Source organism: Microcaecilia unicolor, chromosome 1 (assembly GCF_901765095.1).
Source record: "Microcaecilia unicolor chromosome 1, aMicUni1.1, whole genome shotgun sequence".
Taxonomy (NCBI): Eukaryota; Metazoa; Chordata; class Amphibia; order Gymnophiona; family Siphonopidae; genus Microcaecilia; species Microcaecilia unicolor.
In genome coordinates this window covers 219218288-219241093 of record NC_044031.1, presented here as the reverse complement: position 1 = coordinate 219241093, position 22806 = coordinate 219218288, and the positions used below count along the sequence as shown (strand labels likewise).

At 43.6% G+C, this 22806-nt stretch overlaps 1 protein-coding gene across 1 annotated transcript in view; it reads right to left on the bottom strand.

Moving 5' to 3' along the window:
* FKBP9 (FKBP prolyl isomerase 9) overlaps positions 1-22806 on the bottom strand; it is a 125307-nt gene that overhangs the window by 75510 nt on the left and 26991 nt on the right. Inside the window, exons 2-3 of the mRNA XM_030204458.1 lie at positions 14825-14970; positions 3623-3812 (exon numbers count right to left, since the gene is read on the bottom strand). Coding sequence (XP_030060318.1) covers positions 3623-3812; positions 14825-14970 — 336 coding nt within the window. The remainder of the gene's footprint in view (positions 1-3622; positions 3813-14824; positions 14971-22806) is intronic.

The following is a 22806-nucleotide window of genomic DNA, read 5'->3' as shown; positions in this document are numbered from 1 at the left end:
ATTGAAAATATTATACTAGTATAGGAGAAAAAAAATAATGTGATTTTTTTTTTCATTACAAATAATTTCTGTAAGCTGTTACAGCTCCAGTATACCCAGTGCAAAATAAGACAGCAGATGTAAATTCTCAAATTGGACATATTCCAAACACCAAAATGAAAATAAAATGATTTTTTTTCTACCTTTGTTTTCTGGTGACTTTGTTTTTCCTGATAGCCCCCAACAAAATTAATACTTTCCTTCACCCATCTTGAAAGGGAAATGCAGTTGACATTGTTCCTCCTTTAAGTCTGTTAACTTCACTGAAGTTATTGCAGTAGGGCTAAAAGGTGCAGGCAGAATGGAAGGGGCAAGGGCAGGATATGGGTACATCAGTTATTGTTTTTTTCTCTTTCAAAAAGTTGGCAACCCTAGTGTCTATATAAATCTTATATGGTATCTTACTATAAACCTTTAACTCTTCTCTGTGTTTTCTTGATCTAAATGTAAAAATAAAAATTAGGAGGAAAAGAACTCATTTAGATCTTAAACCACATTCCTGGAATTAGTTATTTCCTATGTATGTGATCGGTCAAACAAGTCATCATTGATCTAAAAACTTTCTTTCCACCGTTGTTGAATAACCAAAAAAAAAAAACAGGTATTTTTTATTTAACAATAAATATCATTCAACAACTGTACATAGTAAAACGTTACTTAGCTTCTAAATGGCTTGAAATGATCGTCAGCTGTTTTTTTATGTATCAACGCTGTGAACTCCTGGGTAGAGGTCCCTACGGGGACCCATTTCGCTATGGCTTTATACAAACACAGAGAAGAGTTAAAGGTTTATACTAAGATACCATATAAGATTTATAGAGGTACTCTACTGCATGTATATCCTATATAATAATTCTCACCTCCAACATTCTATGCGTCTGCCTGCCTGTGTCCATAACTTTCTTCACAGATGGGCTCCGAAGCCCTAGCTGATGTCACTAGACCCATTATGACGCGTCCTATATAATAATTCTCACCTCCAACGTTCTATGCGTCTGCCTGCCTGTGTCCGTAACTTTCTTCACAGATGGGCTCCAAAGCCCGGAGGGTTGGCGGCAGGAAGGGGGGCTTGAGAGGGTCACGGCAGGGGGGTCCAGGGGTCAGGAACTCCGAGGGGGGGTCGGGAAATCGGAGGAAGGGGGGTCTGCAAACCAGAGGGAGGGAGGGAGGCAGGGAGGTGGGGTCTGGAACTCGGAGAGCGGGAGGGAGGGAGGGGTCTGGAACTCGGAGGGGGGGGTCTGGAATTCAGAGGGAGGGAGGGGGGTCTGGAACTTGGAGGAGGGGACGAGAGGGGAGGAGGAGGGGAATGCACCACTTGTACAAAAACTAAAAAAAAAAAAAAAAAGAAACGGGGGGACGACCCTGGAATTCGGAGGGAGGGAGGGGGGATGACGACCCTGGAACACGGAGGAAGGGGGGACACTGGAACTGGGTGGGAGGGAGGGGCCCCAGGCATACACACCCTCTCTCACAGACACACTTGCACCCAGTCTCACTCTGTCACACACACATACACTCGCAGATTCACTCTCTCTCACACAGTCACTCTCACACACACTCTCTGAAACATACACACTCCGAGGAAAACCTTGCTAGCGCCCATTTCATTTGTGTCAGAAACGGGCCTTTTTTACTAGTAGGGTAATAAGATCCATCGAAGAATTGGTTGTTTGAACCCTAGTGCCTACCCATCCAACCTGTTGGCCCACCCAAAAATTGCCTTCTGGCTACATCACTGGTCCAGCTGGATTTGAACCAGCCACCTAGAAGCAAAAGGCTCTGTAACTCTGTGCCACTTCCTATGAGCCAAGCCCTGCATCCTCCTATGATACTCGGTTAACTAGTACCTCTCTCTTTATGAACTCTGGTCTGTTCCTCTGCTTCATTACAATCGTTCTGATTCTCTGGATTTGAAATTCCAATTATTCCAAGTATTTAAAGAGCTATTTGCTTGTAATCAAACATTTTGGCTCTCCTAATGAAAAACAGCAACTCCCTAGCTCTTGGCAAATTGAGTGATGTAATCTGTGCATGAGAAGTTTGCTCTTTTCTTTGATTTGGCAAAAGGTGAGTTGGGCAGTAAAAAATGAAAACAGGATTCCAGAATCACACTGGATAAACAGAGAACTATAAGGAACACAACTGAGGCGCTCCTTGAACGACAGCCAGTGGCAGCAATAAACCAGCAAAGTATCAACAGAGCCATTCAGAGCAAAATTGGGAGAAGTGAAAGGAAAGGCATAATTTGATTTCACAGGACAAGGAGTTTTATTCTTCATAGAGAGAGATATATAACCCCCACCCCCACCCCCCCAACAGTCTGACCAAGTCTAGGGAGTTCAGGTCTCTAGTGGGTTCAGGTGGTAAAATGGTAAACCTCCCTCGCTGCATAGGTTCTCTGTCTCAGTGAAAAGAACAAAAAAAAGAGACCATTCTCAGCTCATGGCTCATACACTATATTTGAACTTAGCCAAAGAGAGGATCGAGGCATATCAGAAACAAGTAAAGAAGTGTGAGTGCTAGGTTACTAATGCACAGTAGGGAGGAGCATTTATAACTTACATTACATGTGCAAAGCACCCCGACATAATAGCCCCAACAAAACAGCCTTGTAACAAAATAGCCCATGCTAATTAAAAAAAAAAAACCAATATTGTCATCATTTTCATAGTCTTACCCAACCTTATCTTGTTTGGCAACATAAGATTATTAAGGAAAAAGTGCAGTGCCATAATCTGGGTAGCCTGATCGGGCCCTTTTGTCGGGGGGCTAATTTGTCAAAGGCTCTATTGTGGGGCAGGCCGTTTTAACAGTGGCTGTTATGTCAGGGGCTATTATGTCGGGATCTTTTTTGTTTGGAGCTTTTTTGTCGGTTATTTTGTCAGGGGCCATTTTGACCGGGTACCCATGTGCAAGCACTTCTTCTTCAGAGAAATATGAAACGGTCCATGCCTTGTACTGTCAATTTTTTTCAAAAATTCCTTTCCAATCAACATGAGAATCCAGTAGCCGAATTAGTCATCAAAAAACAATTTATATATATATATACGCTTTCCAAAACAACCGTTGTTTATTTACTATTAAATCTTTATTCAAAAATTACACCTAAGTTAATGGATAATGAAGTGAAATATTTATCATAAAATCCACATTACAACCCAAACACTCTTCATCATACTTCATTCACTCCACTTCACACATCATATGCATTCCTAAAAATTATCCCACAAACAAAATACAGTTAACATCATGGATAACAGTGGGCATATAATCAAACAGTAACCATGCTATAAACTGGTATACTTTTTAGCTACATACACCTAAATCTTATGATCAATGTTCTTTCAATTAATGACGAATATTCACCAAATTCTATATTGGCCAATCCAAAACTTTATATATATATATAAATTTTTTTTTTTATAACCAACAGTCCACTCAGTATAGCATAGATGCCATCTTCAAACAGCTGTGATAAGTCCACACACACACACACACACACAAACTGGAAAAGAATTTGTTATAGTGTTACACAAGTTCACCATAAAACAATAACAATGGCTTATATTAAAAAAGAAAATACCTTGAGTCAAACAGCGTCCCATCCAGCAGTGTCCCATTATAGTGGTACCGCACAAAATCGGACACCTGCACTGTGCGAGAGCAGTTGCTGGGGGTATGGTAAGTCTCAACCATTAACGTATCTTCTGGATTCCAGATGTCCATCAGTAGAACATCAAAGTAAAGCACCGCATCAGGAGGGATGACACCAGCTTCAGGAGCAAGGCAAAAAACAAAGAGAAAAAAGAAAATCAACAAATATTGCTTACATCCTGTCCTGCTCTTGAACAATCCCCCTGTGAATCCGTATATGTGTAACACAGGTGAAGCACAAACCTCCTCGTTCTATTTACGCACACAGTCTGTGTGCTCTGTGCATGAATTTCCACTGGAAGGAGCTCCTGTTGTACCCTGGCACAACTAGCTATTGTGATGCACTGGCATGAGCTAAGGACCTCAATCTACAAATTTTGCAAGTGTTCTGAACTAATTAAACTTGAACAGGAATACCTCCTCATTTCCCCCCTGTGCCAACCCTCCTTCCCCCAACTAAGAAAAGCTGCTGCTGCCTGCTGAAAGATCAACTACTTACACTATGTAAAATCAAAATATGTAGAAGGTTAAGACAACCTTTTTGCCTTGAAAGGAATGCTTTTACACACTCCCTCTTATAAGCCAAACTGGACTAGTATGGTATTTTTGGTCCTTGCTGAGATCACTTTGCCCAGCCATAGAAGAAGGAGGGATTATATATCTTCAATAATTGGTTTTCTTTTTTTTTACACATGGAAGGGCATTTTCGCTTTGACGTCTAAGTCTGACTTTGGATGTTTTGCAAAAAACGTCCAAAATCTGAATAGGAAAGAAGGTCATTTTCAAAAAAGAAAAAACGTGGAGGAAATGACGTCACAGACTCAAATGGCAGCTTGAAAACGGAGCTCCCCAGACAGCTATCCTCAACACTATATCACGCGGGACACATTCTCGATTGGAGGGCACGGAGTGCTGCATGGATTATGACTGCCTCGCAAGCGAAATCACTCAATTTACAAGTGTATGCATTTCAGCGGAATGCAATGTCTCCAGCTACGCACCCCGAGGAACATGGCGCCCGAGATGTGGGGAACCAACAGCTCTCGCCGGAGACTGCGGTGCCCAGTGAGTTCGGACAGGTGCCTTTACCACAACATGAAACATGGACCACATTATGCATTTGGCTTCTAGAAATCAGATCAGATTTAAAGGCAATGCGCCAAGATATGGCAACGCTGGGAGCAGACCTCCGAGGAGAAATAGCGGAACTGGGTAATCGCATTGCTGAAACGGAAGTGGGCCTGGAAGAACACGCAGAGTCTTTAACCATGCTTGAACAGCAGCTAGAGGAACAAAAAAGTGAAACCAGGTACCTACTAGATAAGGTGGAAGATTTAGAAAATCGGAGCCGTCGCTCCAACATAAGGGTTTGTGGGCTGCCAGAGTTACCTGAGTATTCAGATTGCAAAGAAGTTGTGCAGCACCTTGCGGCCCACTTGCTCTCTGACCCTGATAACCCCCGTGCACCTGCATCCATTCGTATTGAATGTGCTCACCGAGCCTTGGGGACGAGAAAACCAAATGTAACTAAAGATATTGTGGTATGCTTTGATGAATTTAAATTGAAGGAAGCTGTAATGCATAAAGCGAGGGCGGCTAGCCCTATAGTGTGGGACAGTTACCCCACAGAGATTTACCATGACCTTTCAACTACCACCCTCAAACGGCGGAACGAACTACGTCCTCTAACCCACCGACTGAGAGAGGAGGGGATTCCGTATAAGTAGCAGCACCCTTTTGCCCTAGTGTTCTACAAGGAGGGCAAACAATGCAGAGTGGCCTCGCTGGAAGAAGCACAAGAATTTTTACCCACTGGCGATTAAGTTGACCAACCAGGGAAGCCTCAGTAGCCTGGCAGTAAGAAGCAAAGCAGGCCAAAATGGCATCCAGTATCCCAAGGGAAGGGCCGCCTTAGGAGACAGATCTCTGGAAGACAAGTTACATTGCCATCAGGCCCAGAATGAGACTAACAGCTCTAGAAACTTTGCTATACTACATAGGATGGCCAGATGGTGACAAGCGTTAAATCTTGGCGAGTGTTGAGGTTCAACTACATTTGACTGGCAGATGGATCGGGGACTCACTTCCTTCTCCCACTGACGTGTCAGGGTTGGTATTGAGGGGGGTTGGAGGGGACGGGGGAAACTACATGGCATCTGGTGGTGGCTGACTAGGCTTGCTAAATGACAGGGGGCATATGACTATGTTCAATTGTGTTACTCTGAATGTTCGTGGCCTTAACTCGCCTATGAAACGCAAATTAATGTATAAAGAAATGTTACTCCTAAGGGCAGATGTGATATTCCTTCAGGAGACCCATTTGAAACAGCAGCATGAAAAATTAGTTAATCACAAGCGGTTTCCCACTATTGTATTTGCCTCCAACGCAACTAATCAAAAAACAAAAGGGGTCCTTATAGCCTTTTCAGCTGCTCTTCCATGGCAAATATTTAATACTATATCTGATAAAGAGGGCAGATATCTCTTAGTTTCAGCATCCCTATATAACACTCAATATACTATGTTATCAATGTATGCACCTAATGAGGGGCAAGGGTCCTTCTTAGCAGATTTGGAGAGGGTTTTACAGCACCATGCACAGGGACAATTAGTGATGGGGGTGACTTTAATCTTACAATAGACCCGCCACTAGATAATTCAACAGGGCAGGTGTACTATGCTAAGCGGGATAGAACCATACTTAAAAGCTTTCTGGCACGCTGGGGGCTGGTTGACCTCTGGCGCTGGAATCATGGTCAAGAGAGGGATTACACATACTTCTCCCCTAAGTACAATACATATTCCAGGATTGACCTCAGGCTGGGGGATGGGGTTATAGCAAGTAATCTGTAAGCAGTAACTACTGAACCACACTCATGGACTGATCACTCCCCGGTGGTATTGACTCTGGGAACAATAAATATACCTAAGGGCACAGTGGGTTTCTGGTGAGTTTTGGAGGGTTCACAGTTTCCTCCACAAGTGTAACAGGTAGGGGGAGGTATGGGCCTGGGTTCTCCTGTCTGCACTACACTACATGCTGTTCTAATGGACCTAAGTATAATATCTGAGGCTGGCAAGTAATGTTTTAAATCACATTTTTGGGGGGTGGGAGGGGTTTAGTGACCACTGGGGGAATAAGGAGAGGTCATTTGGTCATTTAGGGCACCTTTTGTGACTTATTCGTTATAAAAACAGGTCTAACTCAAAACATTTTAGTTTTAGTCCTGGGTGGTTTTATTTTGTTTCATTATGGCTGTAAAATGTCCAGGTGTTAGGAACGCCCAGATCCCAATCTTAACACGCCCCTGACAAGTTCCCTTGTAATTTGAATGCACTTCTGACAGACTTCACAGAAAAACGTTTAAAAATTGGTTTTGAAAATACGAATTTGGATGTTTTTGTGAGAAAGATGTCCAAATGCAGATTTGTGCATTTGGACAATTTTCTCTTTTGAAAATGAGCTCCATAGCCACATATATAATAACCTTTGTTCTATGTAAACCTTTCTTTGGTGTATGAACACTCAGAAAAATAAACTTTGAGAAAAGAAAAAGATATTTTGTACTCTACTCCTGTACTTGTTGTCAGCAATCGTTGTCTAGGTTTGGTCCTGGGGTCCAGTTCACAGAGGCAGTGAGTTCATAGAGGCAGTAGGTTCCCAAAGAATACACAATCCACACGAGTTTGGATATATAAAGTATATTATATTTGCAGATATGTATAGGTTCACAGCACTTAGTACAGGTAAATGGTACAGGCTGTCTCTGGGTGTGTGTTTAGAGAGAGAAAGAAAGGATAGGATCTTTGTTCAGAGGAAGAGAGAAGCCTTGGGGTTGTGCTGCAAGAGGTATATGTGTGCAGAGAGAAAGGAAAAGAGAGAAGGGCCTAAGAAAACAAAGCCATGTGCTCTGGGAGAGAAAGCTTTGGGGAAGAAAGGGGGGCCAGAGCCGGAGCTCTGGTGGCTGGAGATGGGTAGGTGTAGGGGGAGAGACAGAGAGAGAAGTGGTACAAGCAGAGCACCACTGTCCTGCTTATTAGTGAGATGTTTAAGACCCCTTATGAGTCCAAGCCTCATGCCTTAGGTGGGGCAATCATTATTGGGTGGGGATAACCCAATATGCCACCCCTTACCCGTCTTGGAGAATGGACAGTGCATATGGGATGCAGGCATTTTGAAGGTTAAAGCCTATAGGTACCAGGATGCCGTTATAAAAAGCTCAAATTAACCTGCTAGTCTAGAGTGGCTCCAAAGTAGATGATGGGACTGTTAAAAAAAACCAAATTACCATGCCAGATTAAAAATGTAAATGCTGGGAAGAAAGTAGTTTAAAAAAAATGTCAGATGGGAAGGAAAGTAGTGTGTGTGTGTGTGTGTATATATATATAGCTGCCTTATAGGGGTGAGGGTATTTTATAGGTTAAACTTTGCACAGAGTTGTACATATGTCTAAGTTTACAACACATGAAAATCATACCAATGCATAGCAATACTTGTACACCAGTTACAATAATGATAGGGTGAATTAAAACATTAAAGACGTGATCAGCAGTAGGTGAATATCCAAAGAATAATTCCCATACTGAGACATGGGAGTCTTGTACCAAATTTTGAACAGTTTGTCTAATTTGTCCATTCTCATAAGTGATGGTATGATTCACTTCTGTGGACGTTGTTTTCAAATGGTCCATATAGGCATGGAGTTCAGTAAAGTTCATTAGGTTGTGTAAAGTCTCTTCTCCCATGCCCAGAAGGAGTGGATGTACAGCGTATGGAATAAAATCTGGAATGTCAATAGTCATTGGTAACCAGATGTGCAGAATATGTTGTCTCATTAATGGTGATAGAAACCAGCGGTGTATGACTGCACCAACTGTACAGCAAAGTGTTCTTAGGGAGGCGGATGTCATGTACTTGGGGAGCAATGGAAAAAGAAATATTTTGAGGAAAGAACAGATTAACATACCTTTTGTTCTTAGGGAGCCCTGCTCCCAGATGGAACAAAAGGTATGTTAATCAGGAGTAATTAAGACAACCCAGGGCTAGCAGGTCTCTCAGCACCATTTGGTCCATGTCATCCTCAGTGATTCCTGAGGGAGGGGGAGAGAGTTATCAGAAGCTGGTCTAATATTAATCTAAGTATGTCAAGCTGGTTTCATATTAATCCAGTAATCTTGACATCCAGCAATCCTGACACTTGTCATGTCTCTTTAGCAAATCCATGTTAATGCTTCTGTACAGATCATTGCTGAGACCTAAATGGAAAGTACTGTGTCTAGTTCTGGAGGTCATCTCCCCTCCCCCCAGGCACTAAGACAGCATCCTCCCCCCCCCCCAAGTGAAGGATATCCCCTAGCAAATTTACATTGTGGCAAGCACAGAGGCGTCAGCCTCTCAAGAAGTGTCAGCCCGCTAGCCTAATATGGGGGTCATGGTGGAGTAACTGCCCCTAAGCAACTGTCTCCCTCTGATACTTGAAATTCTGCCCCTGATGAGAGACCATAACAGCAGTCCAGAGAACAGATTCCAAACCTGTGCAGCCTCTGCAATGAAAGACCTAGAAGAGACTCAAAAACCTATATACGTACACTGCCAAACATTCAAACAGCCCAGAGAGACTCCTGGCCGTTTAAATTGCTCGTCCATGGCTAACTGCGAATATTCAGCAGCACTTAATCAGTTAGTGCCCGAGCCAAAACTAGCTAGCCTGTGGGCGTTCCGGGGAAGAGTTGGCACTTATGCAGTTAAGTGCCGATATTCAGCCCTTAACCACATAAGATAACGGCATAAATTGGGCTACATAAAAAGCAGTCCTATCTTATGCAGTTACCCCTGGATTCTATATAGCGCTCCTAGAGATCCGCTCCAAAATCCAGGTGTATTCTATAACACCGCACGTAACTTAATTGGCTTAACAATCTAATTAGCGTTAACGATAGCACTAAACAAGCAATAATGAGCACTAATTGGCAAAATTAGAATTTGCACGCACAACTCGCTAAGCGGATTCTGTAATGCAGTGCACCTAACTTTTAACACCCACAGGCAAAAAGGGGCATGGCTATGGGCAGGGAAATGGGCGTTCCAAAATTTACGCATATAGTTATAGAATATGGCCCTCTGCACCTAAAACTACGTGCCGGAATTTACAGCACGTTTTCACCCGTGTAAATGGAGGTGCATAGTTTTAAGCGCTGGGATATCGATTAAGCGTATTCTATATAATGTGCCTAAATCTAGGTGCCGCTTATAGAATACATAGCCAGAAATGTTATCCATGCAGATTTTGTAGGCACCTTATATAGAATCTCCCCCTTAAGGGCTAAATATTGCACTTAACCACACAAGTTTTAGTGGCCAACATATAATCGGATATTTAATGCCGGCCCAGCATTGAATATCTAGGAATACATATGGCAGTGGACATAAAAATACTGACCACCGCAGGCCGAATATCGACCAGACATCTTGTGAGGTATTTGTAGGTCTTTCATATACCTCACAAGATAAAAATAACACATCAGAAATAACAATTTGCCAATGGGAAGGCAATTACAGAACAAAAGATCACGATCTGAGATTCCACAGAATAGAGTGAGCAGTAAGATTAGGAAATATTTCTTCACACAAAGCTAGTGTATGCAAGCAATGGACTCCAAGTGCAAGCAAATAAGGAGTGATATAATTCAAGGCGGCATAGGATAATCAGAGGATCCTTAGCTGAAAGAAGGAAGGAAAGTCATATAGCAAGGGGATCCTATAGAATTGTAAGTGGAAGCAATTTAGAGGCAGATGCATCAAGCAAACGTTAAAAAATCTAAATCGTTAAAGTCCCTAACGATTTTAAAAAAGCGAAGAATGCACCAAAACAACAAGTCACACATGCTCGGATCGGTACTGAAAAGTACAATGTATCAAAGAATCACAATACACGTCGGTAATCGGCCCTAAAGCATGCGCAGAGCACCAATCGTTATGTTAGCTGCTCTGCGCATGCCACAAACAGCCAAAACACAAGCACATGGCTCCCAAATCAAAACAAAAATAAAAAAAGGGTGGGGGGGGGCAAAGGCACTCGTGAGGAGCGTCCTGTATGGCCGTCCTTGCCCCCCCCCGCCCGAGGTCGCCGTTTCCCACCCCCACCCCCCCCCACCCCGCACGAAAAAACTCAAATTTTAGCAGCCCCAGGCCGGCCCTCCTCCCTTCCTGTGTCTTCTCCCACACTAGCTCCGCCTCCTGCCATGCTCTGGTCCTGTGCCCCGCCCCCGCCCCCCCCCCTTTGGTCGTGGCTGCCGCTCCCCCCCTCCAACGACCCCCCCTTTGCCTTACTGGCCCCGTGCAGTGCCTCTCACCTCTGCTGCACGGGCAAGAACAGCTGATCGGCGAGTCAGAAGGCCTCCTCAGACGTCCCTTCTTTCTTCCTGGGGCCGCCCTCCTCTGACGTAGGGGCACAGGACCGGAGCATGGCGGGAGGCGGAGCTAGTGTGGGAGAAGACACAGGAAGGGAGGAGGGCCGGCCCGGGGCTGGGGCTGCTAAAATTTGAGTTTTTTCGTGCGAGGCGGGGGGCAAGGACGACCATACAGGACGCTCCTCACGAGCGCCTTTGCCCCCTCCCAATTTTTTTTTTTTTTTTTTCTTTTGGTGCTGAGGGAGAGGGGAGCAGCAGCGACCTGGGGCGTCAATAAAGGACGCCCCTGACGCGTGTTTTCGCCCCCCTAGTTATTTTTTTAAATACATTTCACTTTTAAACTTGTAGCTGACAGCCCTAACGAGAGGTACAGACCTCTCGTTAGATTTCCTGCCTTTTTCCTGCGTAAAGGCAATCGGAAAAGGTTAGTGCATCTCGTTTCAATGGGGTTTTTACACTAATTGCTCATCTCCATTTCGTTTTCGTTAGCTGCTAGCTTCCTCGGTAAAAGCCCTTTGATGCATGCAACGGATCAAAATTTCCTCGTTGGAGGGTCATTAAAGGCTCATTAAGCTTTAGTGCATCTGCCTCTTAGACAAGAGAAGCCTTAGGGTCCTTCTCTGCTGGCCTAATTCATATCTCTCAAGCCTCACCTGGAGGAAGCACTAGAAAGTGGAGTTCAATAAACTAATGAGTTATTTATATATCTATAGGTGCCACCTTTAATTGGACTAGTTTAATACATTTTTGGAGCTAACACCCCTTTCCCTCAGGTCACATGGCAAAATACTAGAAAAATATAAATGAATCACAGAAAACATTTCCACAATAGTCTGAGGGTGTAAGGGGAAGGAGAGATGGATGGGTGATCAGAAAGTGACAGGTAATAAGAGTTTTATGATATATAATGCTTTGGAAAGTTCAGATCTTTAAGCCCTTTCTTCTCAGCTTCAAAGTGTCTTTCTTACCAATTTAACTTCAAAAGTCTTATGTTCCTAGATTGTTTTAATGTTTCCTGATTATTCAGGTCATAAGGTCACTGATGCAATACTCCAGTTCTGAAAAGTGCTCCCCACACAGGGGTATCGTGCCATCTGATCTTATTTCTATGTGAATAAATTCTGGTCTAAAAACATCAAGTATCAAGGGTCTAGTTTATCTGATTTACCCACTCAAGTTTGGTTGTTTACATATCAAAACTAAGGGCTCCTTTTATGAAGCGGTGTTATCGATTAGTGGTGCACTGAATGCGTCTTCTTCATATTCAGTGCATTCTAATTGGTAGCACCACTTTGTAAAAGAAACTCTAAAATACAAAATATACAATATGTTTATTGTTTATATTTGTATTTTGGAAAGTATTTTTTAACATAACAAAATGAAACACAGCAGCAGGACAAGGATAATATACACACCTATAATTAGGAATTTACCAGGTGCCTGAAACCCTTCCCTCCTCCCCACCCACCATCAGTTTTACATCGGTTGGCACATTATCATAAGTCGAACTACAGGTCAATAAATTAGTACAATGAATTCAAGGATAATAGATGGTATGGATGGGAAGACTAGATAGGCTGTCACTTTCTCTGTTTCTGTGTATTTAGCCAGTCCAATTAAAAAGGTACTGCCTTATACATTTTGCATTTCTTTTGTTGTTGTTGCTACTTATTAACCTTTATTTCTGTGCAATCAAATAGACTAATCTGGAAATCATACTTCTCTAGAGAGGTCACATAGCTGGTGCTGTCTGGACTTCAGTGCATATCTGCCTAGTGCTATTTTGGCCCAGATGGTTCAGTGATTGAAGTAAAACTAGAGACTAGGTAAGGTCTATGAATTTGTAGTGGGTAGCGAAAAATTGGACAGCCTGGACCTTGCCCTCTATCTGTCGTCATGCTCTAGGCTTCCACTGCTACATTAGACCTGCAGTTTTACAAGGCACAGGATTGCTTGTTTAAAATATCTTGCCTGATTTTTCAGATTGCATAAGGCAGTGGTTCCCAAACTGTGCGCCACAGCAAACTCTCAGGATGCCGCGGCATATTTTTCCCACCTCCTTCCCGCTGCTACTGCTGCTTCTCTAGATGAGCAGCGGCGGCAGCAGCAAAACAAGTGGCAACCACTGTAGGGCCAGTCTCTCCAGATATGCAGCTGACGGCTCTACCCCCTCAGATGTCGTATCCTGTTCCGGGGCATAGCCGGCAGCCAGGTGAATGAAGAGTCCTGAGTTGAGGTGGCTGTAGCTTGCTTTGCTGCTGCTTTTGGTCTAGAGAAGCAGCAGTAGTAGGGATGGGTGTGTGGGGCGGAAGGAGAAACAGAGCGGAGGTAGATGCTGGATTGGGGGGAGAAACAGAGAAGGGGCTTAGGCTGATGGAAAGGGAGAGAGAGAGGGTAGAAGCTGGGTGGACGGGGTAGAGGAGGCAGAGGCTGGAAAGAAGTGGGGAGAGAGGGAGGGCAGAGGTTGGATGAAAGTGGGGAGAAAGGGAGGGCAGAGGCTGATGGAAAGGGGAAAGAGGAGGAGGGCATATGTGGGGATGCAGGTATCGGTGTCTGAAACATGACACCGATTTGCTCGCTGTATAAGCAGCATGGAGCTCAGGCCTTGGGCAGTGGACCTCTTCAGCTGGCGGGGCTTGAGCATCCCCGCAAGCAAAGGTAGGACTCAACACTGTTGGGGGGGGGGGGGGGGGGAGACCCCAGAGGAAATGTGTAGCCTAGGGGTGCCAGGACCAGAGAAAGGTTGGGAACCACTGGTATATGGAATTGCACCTGCCATGCTGATTGAATGCGTTTCTATGTCTTTCCCACTACTTTCCTCTCGATTATGGAATAAGATGCTGCTTTGGCCCCCCTCTGTTAGAGGGGTTTGTTATACCAGGCAGCTTACCCCTCTATTTTCCCTAGCTGCATCATCATTCTGGAACCCTGTGTTATAAGGATTGAAACAAATTATTTACATTTTCGTAAGAAATTATAAACATTCTTGTTTGGATATGCTTAATATTTAATATTTTATTGAAATAGTTTTGCATGATATCTTTTTCTTTTATTCTTTTTGAATTAAATTTGTTTTGATAATAGTTGTGAAATTTTATGACTTCTACTGAAGTTGTAATCCACATTGAACCCTTAGTAGGAGATAAAGAGGGGGGATTCTATATATGGCACCTAAAAAATCTACGCGGAAAACATTTCCGATTAAGCGTATTCTAGAACCAGTGCCTAGATTTAGGCGTGGTATATAGAATACACTTAGTTGATATCCCAGTGCCTAAAACTACTCGAGTCCATTTACACCAACGAAAACATGGTGTAAATCCTTGCCATATTCTATAACTACGTGCGCAAATTTTGGAATGCCCATTTCCCTGCCTATAACCACGCCCCTTTTTGCCTGTGTACATTAGAAAAGTTAGGCACACTGCATTATAGAATACGCTTAGCAAGTTGTGCGCATAAATTCTAATTATTGCAAATTAGAGCTCAATATTTCTTAAGTGCCGTTATCAATGCTAATTAGCTTGTTAAGTCAATTAAAAAATGCCTGATTTCAGGACGGATCTCTAGGCGTGCTATAAAGAATCCAGGGAATAGCGGGTAACAAAAGCTGTATATTGGTATTGGTATTGCTAGTTCTAATCACTTATTTTCTCATGACAGATTTTCTTATCCAATGGATATTGACACAAACATGGCTGGAATTATAACCTGTACTCACAGACGCCTTCACTGCCATAGGCTAAGCTGGGTGGTATGGTCACCAATCGCCTCTCGTTCACACACATCCCAATCAGGGCTTTATCCATCCCCGCAATCAGCTGCCCCTTCCCCACAAATGCGTTGTACGTAGTGCCATGGTCGTAACTAGATGGGAAGCAAAGAAGAAAAACATGAAGCATACATGAAATTATTTTTTTTTAAATATATAAAATCCAAACAAAACCCAAATTCAGTTTTTATCATAAGCCAAAAATTTTTTTGTTTCTTAAGTCTTAAAGCAGCCTTACCACTTATTATAGATATTACTGTTTGCAGCAAGATACAAATCTTCTGGTACCTATATTGACATGTTTCGGAAGGAAAACCAAAGTGCCACTTCAAGCTGTATCAGAAGGGATTGTCAGTATGGGGCATGACACGCTGAGGAAACATGAGGACTCTAACCCCTCTCCAAACCCTGGTCAATTTAGCATGCTTCTGAAATTACAACAACCCCAAGAGGCATACATCATTGCAAGACTTACTAGAATAATCTAGAAAGAAATTTTTGACATCTTCCATACAATAGCACTTAAGCTTATAATTTCTAATTGGAAGAATTCTAATTACTCAATATACATTGTGGTGGCAATCTGTTTTACAACATCAACAACTTGAACTTGCAATTGCAAAAAGAATGGGGGCCCTACTGAATAAATGTCTCATCTGGTCTCCTCTTGAAAATTATCTTCATAACACTGATGCATCCAATTCAACCAATTCCTAAAATGATTTACAGTTATAATGTTCTTACATAGCTGCTTTTTCCAACTGTTATATCTAGTTTGTTTGTGTATTTATATTTTGTATTTTACTTGAAATAAGAAAAATCAATAACATTTCTGGATTAAAAAATTAGTAATCTGCAAAGAATGAATGGGAAATCTGTTTATACTGATATAGTATACAGATCTCTTTCTTAAGTATTATAAAGAGAGAGAGATTTAACTGAAAACATTCCGAATATTGCCATGAGAAGGGAAGCGCTATTGCTAGGTGATTTCATTTTGTCGGATATTGATTGGGACATCTCAGCTATAATACCATCCAGAAATAGGAAGATCTTGCACCCTCTACAGCAGTGGTTCTTAACCTTTCTTCTGTTGTGACACACCTAACAAATAATGTTTGCGTGCATGACACACTGAACACTACAATTCGTAGCTAAACCATGAAAAAAACCCTATATATCATTTCACTGCTGCTGACAGTGATGCAACAGAAATACAGATGTAATGGTAGCATGTGCTGGGGTGGTGGAGAAGGGTGTGCCAGGCCTGCAACATTTCCAGTTGGGGCTGATGACAGGAGTAGGGACTAGTTATGGAGACTAAGTACTTGACTTTATGGTTCTCAACTCTCCTCAACCTGACACACACATTAAGAAAAGCACAAGGGTGCTCTTAATCACATTTTTTTGTGACACACCTCCCAGCTCTTGGTGACACACTGGTTGAGAACCACTGCTCTACAAAGAAAACTGGTAACAGAACCCACCCAGGAATATTTTGTCAGCATTGCAAGACTCAGAAATGAAGTAGAGGTGATACTGGACCTAGTGCTTATGAATGAGAGTGTTTCTGACATTGTAATAGGTGATTATCTGGGATCCGCTGATCGCCAGATGACAGTTTTAGAGCACAAGTGGAGAAGGTTCTTTCAAAGGCAAGGGTCCAAGGCTTTATGAAAACAGACTTCATTAAGATGGACAAGTACCTTAGGCTGTTATTAGCTGAACAGGAAAGTCCAGCAGCAGCAGAGCAACAAGCAAAACTGATATGGCAACAAACTTTTTGTTAGAAAAGTGAATAAAGGCAAAAGGAAAAATAAAGTCCGCTAGACCTTTTGAAAGAAGTGGCTGAAAAGGTAAGGAAAAATAGCATTCATAAATTATAAGGGGTGACAAAATGTAGATGACAGGCATCGATATCTGGCAGAGCTAAGAGAAGCTGGTAAAGCAATCAGGACAGCAAAGCTGCAAATGAAAGAAAACAGCTGAAACATTAAAACAGTGAGGTAGGGGGGGGGGTTCTTTTTAGGTATGGTACTGATAGAAGGAAGTGCAAAGTCTGCATTACAAGACTCAAAAATGAAGTAGAGGACTTCGGAGAGGCTGATGAGGGAAAAGCGAAATTGCTTAACAAATATTTCTGTTAGGTGTTCACTTGAAGAGGGGTCAGCAACAGGACAATAAAAATGGATATAAACAGGAATGGACAATCTCAAGTCCATTTCAAAAGATTTGGTAAACTTAAATTAGACAAACCGGCTGATATTCAGCCCGTGGGAGGCAGGGCAGCTGATCGGTGCTGAGCCCGGATATTCAATGCCAAGCTATTTTTGGTGACTGACATTGAATATGTGTTCGGGGTTTTTTATTATTAATAAACAAATTATTATTTGTTTTTGTAGCCGGCTTAAACTTAACTGGCAAAGTTAATATTCAGCACTAGCCAGTTAAGTTTATAGCGGCCAAAGCTAGGACTGCCTATTTAAGCGTTACGATTTGGCTGCTAAACTTAGGCGAAGTGCTGAATATTCGTAGCTAGCTGGTTAAGTGCTATTTAACTGGCCAAGGAGAAGTTCCCAGCTGGTTAAATAGCGCTGAATGTCGGCCGGAAAGTGTATAGGCTGAACGGGATACATCCAAGGCTATTAAGGGAATAAGGGAGATTCTGGAAGCTATAGGGGTCTTTTCCTGCTGTCTCACCTTTGCTGATCTGAGGTCTGGTTAGGCCTGAACCAATGTGGATTCCAAAGCCAGAGGACTCCATACAACATGAACCAGCTTTCTACAAAATATACTTCTTGGCACAGCTGTAGGATAAGTAGTCGCTAATTATCAGCTTCATCATGCTTTACTTGTTTAAATCTGCTTGTGGCATTTGATGTTTTGAAAACATTATATTTTCTTTTTCCTTTTTCAACATTGGGGAGTGTCCCATTAAACCATGTTTGTCTATGTGTTCCGTAATTTTATTCTTTATAATAGTTTCCACTATTTTACCTGGCACTGATGTTAGGCTTAAAGGTCTGTAATTTCCCGGATCACTCCTGGAACCCTTTTTAAAAATCAGCGTCACATTGGCCACACTCCAATCTTCAGGTACTACAGATGAATTTAACGACAGGCTACATATTACTAACAGCAGATCAGCGATTTCATGTTTGAGTTCTTTCAGTACCTTGGATGTATGCCATCCAGTCCAGGTGATTTACTACTCTTTAATTTGTCAATTTGGCTCAATATATTTTCCAGGTTCACCAAGATTTCTTTCAGTTCCTCTGCATCATCATCCTTGAAAACCATTTCCGGTACAGGCAGATCTCTTACATCTTCTTCTGTAAAGACAAGGCTATGGCCTTGTCCTCCCTGAGTGCCCCTTTTGCTGCTTCATGATCTAATGGTCCCATGGATTCCTTTGCATGCTTTCTGCTTCTGATGTATCTAAAACGTTGTTACTGTGAACTTTAGCCTCTGCGGCAAGTTTCTCTTCATATTCTCTTTTAGCCTTCTTTATTAATGCTTTGCATCTGATTTACCAGTGCTCGTGTTTCTTCATTTGGATCCTTTTCTCATTCCTTGAAGGACAATCTTTTGGCTGTAATAGCCTTTTTTTACTTTACCTTTTAACCATGCTGGCTGTCATTCTCTCTTCTTTCCACCTTTGCAAATACATGGAACGCATCTGGTCTGGGCTTCCAATATGGTATTTTTGAATAACATCCATGCCCGATTTAGTATCTTAACCTTAGCAGTTGATCCTTTTAGTTTCTTTTCAACCATTTTCCTCATTTTACCCTTTTTATTAAATGCAGCTACAGTAGATTTCCTTTGTGGGTTCATCCCAAATAGTAGCTCAAACTTGACCATGTTATGATCACTGTTTCCCAGAGGACCCAAACTGCAACCTTTTGCACTATGCCCTGCACGCCACCAAGGATCAGATCCAAAGTGTCTCCCCCCCTCTAGTCGGTTCATGGACCAGTTGCTCCAAGAAGCAGTCATGTATTACATCTACAAATGTTATCTTCCTGGCACTCCCTGATGTAACATTTATCCAGTTAACATTGAGGTAATTGAAATCATTGACTCCAAGATATATTCACACCAGGTAAGAGTGGTAATATAACCAAAAAACTAAAAAGTCCACTCTCTTCTAATGTAATGCTGAAACAGCAAAAGAAACAAAAATTGTGAAGAAAAAAGACCTCAGACGACAAGAAGTCATGCCACAGCAACAAATATTAGTCCGAATAGGCACGCTCCTTCATAATCACAGGTCAGAAAAAAACTCCACTTAATAGAAGAAAACAGCTTTTCAGCATTACAATAGGTTAATGTTCATATTACTGCCAAAGGTCTTGTGATAATGTCCCTAGCAGCCGTTCAGTAACAGCAGTAGCAAATTCAGAAATGGCGATAGCGGTCAAATATAAAAATCACAGTACTCATCTGGCAGTCACTGGAAACACTGATCCCAACAGGGACACCCTGTTTCTCCCACAAGGGCGTCATCAAGGGAAAAGACAGACAGACTTTCACCTCCACTGCTTGCTTTGGCAGTAATATGAAGACTAACCTACTGTAATGCTGAAAAGTTGTTTTCTTCTATTAAGTGGAGTTTTTTTCTGACCTGTGATTATGAAGGAGCGTGCCTATTCGGACTAATATTTGTTGCTGTGGCATGACTTCTTGTCGTCTGAGGTCTTTTTTCTTCACAATTTTGGTTTCCTTTGCTATTTCAGAATTACAGTAGAAGAGGGTGAAAATTTAGGGGGGATTTTTTGTCAATTTAAATCACCTATCATTATGGTAACATAGTAAGTGATGACAGATAAAGACCTGAATGGTCCATCCAGTCTGCCCAACAGTCACATTCATTATCATTTCAAGATTTAAAATCAACAATGAACGTGATATTATATACCTGATCAAGGTCTTTCTTTGGTGTTTCTGGTACATAGACCACAGAAGTCTGCTCGACTCTGTCCTTATGTTCCAACTATTGGAGTTGCCGTCAAAGCCCACTCCAGTCTATCCAAATCCTTCTTGTCATTTGCGGGACAAAGACCGTAAAAGTCTGCCCGGCACTGTCCTCACATTACAAAGCACTGGAGATTCAGCTGAAGCTCTCTCCAGCCCATCCTAAACCAGATCGCCATATGTAGGACTCAGACCGTACAAGCCAGCCCAAAACTAGTCTATTTGATGCAGCCAGAGTCGCCATCTAAGCACCACTTGACATGCAAACACATATGCAAGCCTTTAAGTTTTGTTTTTTATATCATTAATTTTCTAATTAAAGATCATCTGTGTTCATCCCACACCTTTTTGAATTCAGACACATTTTTTTTCCACCACCTCCCTCGGGAGGTCATTCCAGGCATCCACCACCCTCTCTATGAAAAATAATTTTCTGGCATTACTCCTAAGTCTACCACCCTGCAACCTCAAATCATGTCCTCTAGTTTTACCACTTTCCCTTCTCTGGAAAATATTTGTTTCTATATTAATACCTTTCAAGTATTTAAACGTCTGTATCATATCTCCCCTGTCCCTCCTCTCCTCTAGGGTATACATATTCAGGTCCTAAAGTCTCTTCTCATATGTCCTTTGTCGAAAGCCCCATATCATTCTTGTTGCCTTCCTCTGGCCAGCTTCAAGTCTTCTTACATCTTTAGCAAGATACGGCCTCCAAAACTGAACACAATACTCCAGGTGGGGCCTCACCAACGACTTGTACAGAGGTATCAACACCTGCTGGTTACACCTCTTTCTATACAGCCTAGCATCCTTCTGGCTACAGCCTCTGTCTTGTCACACTATTTCGTCACCTTCAGATCCTCAGATACTATCACCCCAGGATCCAGCTCCCTGTCAGTGCATATCAGCCTCTCATTGCCTAGCACGTATGTCTCCCTTGGATTTCTACTCCCTAAGTGCATCATGTTGCACTTCTTAGCATTGGATTTTAATTGCCAAACATTAGACTATTCTTCTAACTTCTGCAGATCCTTTTTCGTGTTTTCCACTCCCTCCAGAGTGTCCATTGTTACAAATCTTGGTATCATCCGCAAAACAGGCAGACCTTACCTTCTAAACCTTCGGCAATGTCGCTCACAAATATATTGAACAGAATCGGCCCCAGCACCGATCCTTAAGGCATTCCACTACTCACCTTGCCTTCCCCCAAGTGAATTTCATTAACCACCACCCTCTGGCATCCACCTGTCAACCAGTTCCTAATCCGGTTCACCACTTTGGGTCCTAACTTCAGTCTGTCAAGTTTATTCAAGAGTCTCCTATGAGGAATCGTGTTAAAGGATTTGCTGAAATCTAAGTAGATAACGTCTAGTGCAGTGATGGCGAACCTTTCAGAGACCGAGTGCCCAAACAGCAACCCAAAATCTAATTACTCATCGCGAAGTGCCGGTACTCATTATGGGCGGGGTCACCACATATGACTCCACCCCATGATAGCCACACCCCCTTACACCAGCCTTGGCGTATATAAACAAACATCATTGAAAATATTATACTAGTATAGGAGAAAAAAATAACATGATTTTCTTTCATTACAAATCATTTCTGTAAGTTATTACAGCTCCAGTATACCCAGTGCAAAATAAGACAGCAGATGTAAATTCTCAAATTGGACATATTCCAAACACTAAAATGAAAATAAAATGATTTTTTTCTACCTTTGTTGTCTGGTGATTTTATTTTTCTATCCATATGGGTCCTAGTCGCTGATTCTGCTGCTATCTGTTCTCTTAACTCTGTTTCCAGGGCTTCCTTTCCATTTATTTCTTTACTTTCCTCCTTTCTTCTTCATTTCTTGCCCTCCATCCATGTCTAGCAACCCTCCTCTCCCCTCCAGCCACAAATGTCCAGCCACCCTCCTCTCCCCTCCAGCCACCCTCCTCTCCCCCTGCCCTCCCCTCCAGCCACCCTCCTCTCCCCCCTGCCCTCCCAGCGGCAGGCCTCCCTCCCACCCAGCACCAGGCCACCCAGCATCAAGCCTCCCTCCCTCCCACCCAGCACCAGGCCATGCACCCACCCAGCACTCCCACCCAAGCACCAGGCCTCCCACCCAAGCACCCAGGCCGGCCTCCCTCCCACCCACCCAGCACCAGGCCATCCACCCACCCAGCACTCCCACCCAAGCACCAGGACATCCACCCAAGCACCAGGCAGGCCTCTCTCCCACCCACCTAAGCACCAGGCAGGCCTCTCTCTCTCCCTCCCTCCCTCCCACCCACCCAAGCACCAGGCAGGCCTCTCTCCCTCCCACCCAAGCACCAGGCCATGCACCCACCCATCACTCCCACCCAGCACCAGGCCACCCACCCAGCACCAGGCCTGCCCTCCCCTCCAGCCACCCTCCTCTCCCCCCTGCCCTCCCAGCGGCAGGCCTCCCTCCCACCCAGCACCAGGCCACCCAGCACCAAGCCTCCCTCCCTCCCACCCAGCACCAGGCCATGCACTCACCCAGCACTCCCACCCAAGCACCAGGCCACCCAAGCCTCCCTCCCTCCCACCCAAGCACCAGCCCTCCCACCCACCCACCCAAGCAGCAGCAGCAGCAGCAAGCAAGCAGGCAGGCAGGCCACCCACCCTCCCACCCAAGCACCAGGCCACCCACCCAGCGTGCACCAAGGCACCCTCCCACCCACCCACCCAAGCAGCAGCAGCAAGCAAGCAGGCAGGCCACCCACCCTCCCACCCAAGCACCAGGCCTCGCTCCCTCCCTCCCACCCAGCGTGCACCAAGGCACCCTCCCACCCACCCGGCGTCAAGCATTCCTCCCTCTCTCCCACCCGGCACCAGCCCGCCATCCCTCCCTTCCTCCGAACCCCAAGAAATTTAAAAGTCTTCCCTTGTCCGAGTAGGCGGCGTCAGCATCAGCAGTAGCAGCGAAAAGCGTGCTGCTGGTT